Below are 7,500 nucleotides of genomic sequence, written 5' to 3'. Positions count from 1 at the left end.
TGTGTGTGTGTGTGTGTGTGTGTGGGTGTGGGTGTGTGTGGGTGGGTGTGTAAACAGGTGTGTAAAAATATTACGCACGACAGACCGTTATAACTAAGCGAAACGAAACAAAAACATCATTCAACCCTGGGTAATGAAACAACAAATATACAAGCTTTTTATTCACTGAGCCTTGAGCTTACCAGCTGTTCCTGAATAAATAACCATGCAGTAAAGGTTCTTTTCAGCTAACTGTGTTGTTTCGAGTTAGTGTCTGTTCCTGTCACGATACAACAACACAAACAAAACAAAAACCCCCCAAAAAACAAAAACAAACCCCACCTCAATAAAAATACATAAATGAAAAAAACCTGTTCCAAGACAACAACAACAACAACAACAACCACACACACACAGACACACACGCACAAACGCCACAATACCAAAAATCAGAAATCTAAAAAGACAATTTTCCTTTTCTTATGGCATCATACAATTTCGCATTATATTAATAATAATAATAATAATGATGATAATAATAATAAATGCAGACTTCTACAGTGCAGTACCCCCTATCTCAAATGGGGGAGCTCACCGCAGTTTACAATAAAATATACAAATTTAACTCACTCAGTACGGCCAGTCCTCTCTTCTCCTCTACACAGACCCCTCAGATGTCCAGTGGGGGTCTCAATGACCCAACCTTTAGCTTCCGTCGTCAGAATTGTGGTATTCTTTGTCAACATTCACGTCTTCAGTATAAGAGCCTTCCACTTGCAATATTTTGATGATGGTAATTAGGGTGAAACGCTGTTAGCGTCGTCTCTTTTGCCGTTCGTATGGAGAGAGTTAAGACTGGGTGATGTAAAAATCTGTACAAAGTCAACGCAGTCTCACATGACAACTGGCTAAAATATACATATTCTTGTATGGCCCGAAGATGCTCTTGTATGGCCAGCTGAAGGAAGGCCACCACAAACTTGAGAAGACCCTGCAAGCGTTTCAAGGACACCTTGAAGACAAACCTCAAAGCCTGTGACATAGAAATCGCTTCCTGGGAAACTGATGCCCTTGACCGCTCTCGCTGGAGGATGCTGTGCTCCAGTGGCATAAAGACGTTTGAAAACAAGAGAATGCTGGCCATTAAGGAGAAGCGTGAGCAAAGGAAGCAGGGCTCAACTTCTGGAGACGTTTTCCCTTGCAACACCTGTGGGAAGTGCTGCGCATCCAGAATCGGCCTCTTCTCCCATGTGAGGACACACACCGACAGATAAGCCTGCCTGCCTATTCGTCCGTCAGTCTGACAGGAGACTCCACTTTATTTATTTATTTATTTTTTTTTTTTTTTACATATTATGTAACACATACCTGGCCTCATTTCAAACAGCTCTACTGTGAAGCCCCGCTTGGCCAGGAAACAGGCGTTGAGGGCCCCCACCTGAGGAAACAAAGCATAATTACCTTTCTTTAACGATGATTTTTGTATTTGCATTTGTATTTCTTTTTATCACATCAGATTTCTCTGTGTGAAATTCGGGCTGCTCTCCCCAGGTACAGCATGTCGCTACACTACAGCGCCATCCCGCCTTTTTTTTTTTTTTTTTTTTTTTTTTTTGTATCTTTTCCCTGCGTGCAGTTTTATTTGTTATTCTTATCGGAGTGGATTTTTCTACAGAATTTTGCCAGGAACAACCCTTTCGTTGCCGTGGGTTCTTTTACGTGCACTAAGTGCATGCTGCAAACAGGACCTCGGTTTACTGTCTCGTCCGAATGACTAAGCGTCCAGACCTCCACTCAAGGTCTAGAGGAGGGGGAGAAATTATCGGGCGGCTGAGCCGTGATTCGAACCAGCGCGCTCAGATTCTCTCGCTTCCTATGCGGACACGTTACCTCTAGGCCGCACCTACTGATGTTAATGATAGTGCATGGTAAAGTGCAAGGGGTTGTGATAAGTGGTCTGGGGGTGTTTCCGGAGTTTGCTCTTACACATGCGAACATGTGCACTGGTGTGCGATTGTGTGTCTGTGTGTGCATGCATGTGAAACATGATACATATGCACTCATCTAATTTCACTTCTAACCCGATGAATGCCATGATTTCATACTATATGGTAAATGAATGTGTATGAACACTGATATCCTAATGATCATGAAGAACAAAATGATACGGGTGAGTACACTAAATTATTTTTTTCTGCAATATCACAGACACACACCGGCACACAGACACACACACACACACACACACACACACACACACACACACACACACACACACACACACACAAGTATATATTGTTTATAATCATCATCATTGTTATTAGCAATGGATAAACCAAAAACCAACACAGTCAAAACAAAACAAAACAAAACAAAAAAAAAAAAAAAACAACAAAAAAAAAAAAAGAGGGAGAGAGAGAGAAAGAGAGATTGACATTAGGAGAGAATACTTCAACACACACACACACACACACACACACACACACACACACACACATAAAGAAAATGTATGGTTTCATGGGAAAACATTACCATAATGATTTTCATAATAGGCAAATCATTTCTCTAATCTGCAGATGGAAAATGAATTGTTTTAGGACAAAATATGTCAGTAATGTTTCTTGCATCTATGGTGCTCACATAACTGTGATAACAGCCGATCATATACCAACTTGCGATATGTTAAAGTCTCAAATCCCTGAACTGAAATCATCTTCAGTGTTGACGATCTTCAGCAGTCCATTGCTAATGTATGACTTTTTCAACTCCTTGTTAAATAGTCCAGTTGGTTCGCTGTTATAGTTGTTAGTTTTTCATTTGAAATATGTTATATTGTTATGTTTTTGGTTTGTTGGGTTTTTTTAAACAAAACTTAAATCAATAATTTTCACACACACACACACACGCTTTCACTTACTCGTATGCGTACACAGTAATCCCCCCCCCCCCCCCACCCCCCCCCCCCACCCCCTCGCCCTCCTCCCACTCGATTTTTTTCCTTCTCTCGTCTAATATCACTTACAGTGAAAAGACGTTAAACTAAAGAACGAACACACACACACACACACACACACACACACACACACACATGACACATCTAATATCACTCAAAGTGAAAAGGCGTTAAATTAAAGAACGAACACACACACACACACACACACACAGTTGAGACACAGAAGTAGATAGATAGATAGATAGATAGATATATATATATATAGAGAGAGAGAGAGAGAGAGAGAGAGAGACAGAGAGAGAGACAGAGACAGAGACAGAGAGAATACTTAAGATAAAATTCAACAAAGAATGTGGTCAGTTCAGCTGTGTTGGCCACGTGACTGATGAGTACGAGAAGGAAGTTTCAGTTTTAGTTTCAGTTTCAGTAGCTCAAGGAGGCGTCACTGCGTTCGGACATATCCATATACGCTACACCACATCTGCCAAGCAGATGCCTGACCAGCAGCGTAGCCCAACGCGATTAGTCAGGCCTTGAAGGGGAAAAAAAAAGAAAAAGAAAAAAAAGGTGAATAAATAATAGATAAGCTTACACAAATAAATAAATAAATAAATAATAATTATAATGTAAAAAAAAAAAAGGTGAATAAATAATATATAGCTTACACAAATAAATAAATAAATAATAATTATAAAAAAAAAAAAAGGTAGTAGTAGTAATAATAATAATAATAATAATAATAATAATAAATAAATAAATAAACGAGAAGGAAGAGAAGGATGGTGAGGATATTGTTGACTGTTATCTGCAACACCACCACAATCACATTATTGGGGTGGTGACAGTGGCAGATTTTAACGTTGTCATCATTATATATATATATATATATATATATATATATATATATGCCCAACACTCGACATATCACAAACTGACATAAGTTTTACATTTGGGCCAACAGCAAAGTGAGAGCTGTATTATTATCAATGGTTTCTCCAGTCAATGGGAAACCATTTACAGCTTAGTCTTTTTTTGTGAAGGACTATGACTCTCAAACTAGGAGGCAAAATTGCACTGGCTCTCAGTTGGCCTTTGGGAACCATCCCAACGCCGACTGTCCTAAAACCCTCTTGGCCGAGAGAGTGGGGATGTACTTGGGCAAGACACTCTCCACTATAATCAAATTCTAGCCCAAATAGTCGGAACAGCAGTTACCTCCTCTGCTGTTCTGATGGTCATAGTTGGACATGACTATCATATATATAACACACACACACACACACACACACATCCAACTAATGTTGTTTTTCTTTCTTTTTTTTTTTTTTTTTTGGTCATTATACACCACTGTGGTTATTCTTGCTGTTGTTGTGATTGTTGTTGTTGATGGTACTGCTTTCATTCTGTCATTACACATTGTATACATCACCACGATGGGCCCAACAGCCTAGTGGTTAAGGCGCTGGACTTTCAATCTGAGGGTCCCCGGGTTTGAATCTCGGTAATGGCGCCTGGTGGGTAAAGGGTGGAGATTTTTTTCCCGATCTCCCAGGTCAACATAATATGTGCAGACCTGCTTAGTGCCTGAACCCCCTTTATGTGTATACGCAAGCAGAAGATCACATACGCACGTTAAAGATCCTGTAATCCATGCCAGCATTTTGTGGGTTATGGAAACGAGAACATACCCTGCATGCACACTCCTGAAAACTGAGTATGGCTGCCTACATGGCGGGGTAAAAACGGTCATACACGTAAAAGCCCACTCGTGTACGTATATGAGTGGACGTGGGAGTTGCAGCCCACGAACGAAGAAGAAGAAGAAGAAGAAAATAACTGATTTTGTGGTGAACTGATCAAATACCCATGGTGTCCTGGATCAAACCTAAATGCTCTCTCTCTCTCTCTCTCTTCCCTCTCTCTCTCCTTAGAATAACGGCAGACATGTAAGTCGGCCAATGTGCTAATATATCCACTGCTGGAAAATAAAACATTCATTCATACATTCTCTCTCTCTCTCTCTCTCTCTCTCTCTCTCTTGCCCCCCCCCCGACCCCCCACCCCCTCCCCCCACACACACATAAATTATATATATATATATATATATATATATATATATATATATATCATAAGGAGAGAGAGACACACAGAGACAGAGACACACAGAGACAGAGACAGAGAGAACAAGAACAAAAACTTTAATCTCCAGGCCTCTGGCCCCTAGAAAGAGGTCAAAAGTATGAGAGAGAGAGAGAGAGAGAGAGAGAGAGAGAGAGAGAGAGAGAGAGAGAGAGAGAGAGAGCAAGAACAAAAACTTTAATCTCCAGGCCTCCGGCACCTAGAAAGAGGTCAAAAGTATGAGAGAGAGAGAGAGAGAGAGAGAGAGAGAGAGAGAGAGAGAGAGAGAGAGAGAGAGAGAGAGAGAGAGAGAGAGAGAATCTCCTCAAAACAAGCCGATGACAGGCATAAATTATTCTCTTCATTCTATACACAATCACTCCGGCAATGTTGGTGGACATAAAAGCAAACCTCATTTAAAATGAAAACTTAAAATTAAATGCTTTCAGCTGTGTGTTAATTATATTATAAAAACTATAACAGTCATTTTGGGAGGCGGGGGATGGGGGTGTGGTGGGGGGGGGGGGGGGGGGGGTGTGCGGAGGGGGGAAGGATGGGGATAACAAAGAGATGCAGTATGACTGAATCAAAGACTAAAGAGCAATATCATTAAACATCTCTCTCTCTCTCATTCATTTATCATTCATTTATTCCTTCCTTCCTTCATTCATCCTCTCTCTCTCTCACTCACTCACTCTATCTCTCTCATTACCATATTCATATACATTATTATTGTCATGAATGTAGGTATCATGATTATGTACTTGAAAATCCTACTGTGCAATTCAGTGTACTTGAATTTCATGTATGTTTTTCTATAACCTTCTTTTTTTTTCTTCTTCTTTTTTTTTTTTTTAATCTTGTAAACATTTTGATTTCATTTCTTTTGCCCTGAGGGCTGGATGTAAAAAAGCATATACATGCTTATTCCACTTCCCTCATTAAAAAGATTAAAAAAAGATTCGTTCGTTCGTTCGTTCGTTCGTTCTCTCTCTCTCTCTCTCCAAACAATCAACAGAGTCCTCAACATCTCTTTCTGTCAGTTTCAGTTTCAGTTTCAGTAGCTCAAGGAGGCGTCACTGCGTTCGGACAAAACCATATACGCTACACCACATCTGCCAAGCAGATGCCTGACCAGCAGTGTAACCCAACACGCTTAGTCAGGCCTTGAGAAAAAAAAAAAAGAAAAAAAAAAAGGGGGAATAAATAATAGATAAGCTTACATAAATAAATAAATAATAATTATAATATAGAAAAAGGTAGTAGTAGTAGTAGTAATAATAATAATATTAAAAAAAAAAAAAAAAAAAAAAAAAAAAAATTGGCGTGGCTCAATGTGCGAGACACAAGAGAGAGAGAGAGAGAGGGGTGGGGGTGGGGGGTGGGGGGGCCGGGGGGGGGGGGGGAAGGGGGGGGGGAAGAGAGAAAGAGAGGGAGTGTGTGTGCATGATGTGTGTGTGTCTGTTTGTGTTTGTGTGATTGAGAAGTCAGTAAAATGCATCTCGGCGAGTGCATGCATGTGACTCTGTGTGTGTGTGTGTGTGTGTGTGTGTGTGTGTGTGTGTGTGTGTGTGCTTGTAGGTGTAAATGTATAATGTATATATATGTAAACATGTATATGATGCATATGTAAATGTGTATGCATGTGTCCACCTGTGTGTGTGTGTGTGTGCGCGTGCGGGCGCGCATGTTGTGTGTGTGTGCGTTGTGTGTGTGTGTGTGTGTGTGTGTGTGTGTGTGTGAGCATATGCATGTAAACATGTGTCCATGCACACACTGTGAATTTACATAGCCAAATCTGTTGTCTGTTTGTTTTGTTTTATATATATATATATATGGACTGGACCCCCAACATAACATATGGCTCAAAATAATGGCCATTCCAGTCGTTGTAGTAACAAAACTCTTCAAACTTCATCCCCCAAGTCTTATCTGAGTGATGTCAGGCTAATTCAACCAACACACACACACACACTGACCTGCTTAGATAACATAAATTTCATCTCCCTTATTATCTGCAGATGAACAAAGCCCAACGAAAATGCCAAGACGTGTGTCCTGGAAACTATGACTTGAACTTTGAATTCAGTTCATTTCAAAGGACTACACTGTCTGCTCCAAATGCTTCTGAAACAGGAAATTTCCCCTCTGCTTATTTCCTACGCTTGTCAACAGATAAGAAAATTAAATAGAAAGAAAAATGAAGCGGCTGTACAGCTTTCCTTCATTTCTTAAAATCTAAATCTGTCATCTGGTAAAAAGAAAAAGAAAAAAAATCATGTAAGAAAAAACATAACATGACAGAGGCAAGACCCAACAGCTCTAAAGTTCTGTTTTTTTGTTGTTGTTGCTTTTTTGTTGTTGTTGTGTGTGTGTGTGTGTGTGTGTGTGTGTGTGTGTGTTTTAAGCTGTACAAAGAATGCAATAACCCTCCTTCCCCTTACCCCCCC

At 40.1% G+C, this 7,500-nt stretch overlaps 1 protein-coding gene across 1 annotated transcript in view; it reads right to left on the bottom strand.

Moving 5' to 3' along the window:
• Window positions 1–7,500, bottom strand: part of LOC143295914 (kynurenine 3-monooxygenase-like) — a 36,432-nt gene that overhangs the window by 24,906 nt on the left and 4,026 nt on the right. The window contains exon 2 of the mRNA XM_076607600.1: window positions 1,348–1,417. Coding sequence (XP_076463715.1) covers window positions 1,348–1,417 — 70 coding nt within the window. The remainder of the gene's footprint in view (window positions 1–1,347; window positions 1,418–7,500) is intronic.

Source organism: Babylonia areolata, chromosome 21 (assembly GCF_041734735.1).
Source record: "Babylonia areolata isolate BAREFJ2019XMU chromosome 21, ASM4173473v1, whole genome shotgun sequence".
In the NCBI taxonomy this organism is placed as follows: Eukaryota; Metazoa; Mollusca; class Gastropoda; order Neogastropoda; family Buccinidae; genus Babylonia; species Babylonia areolata.
This window is presented reverse-complemented; position numbering and strand designations above follow the sequence as displayed.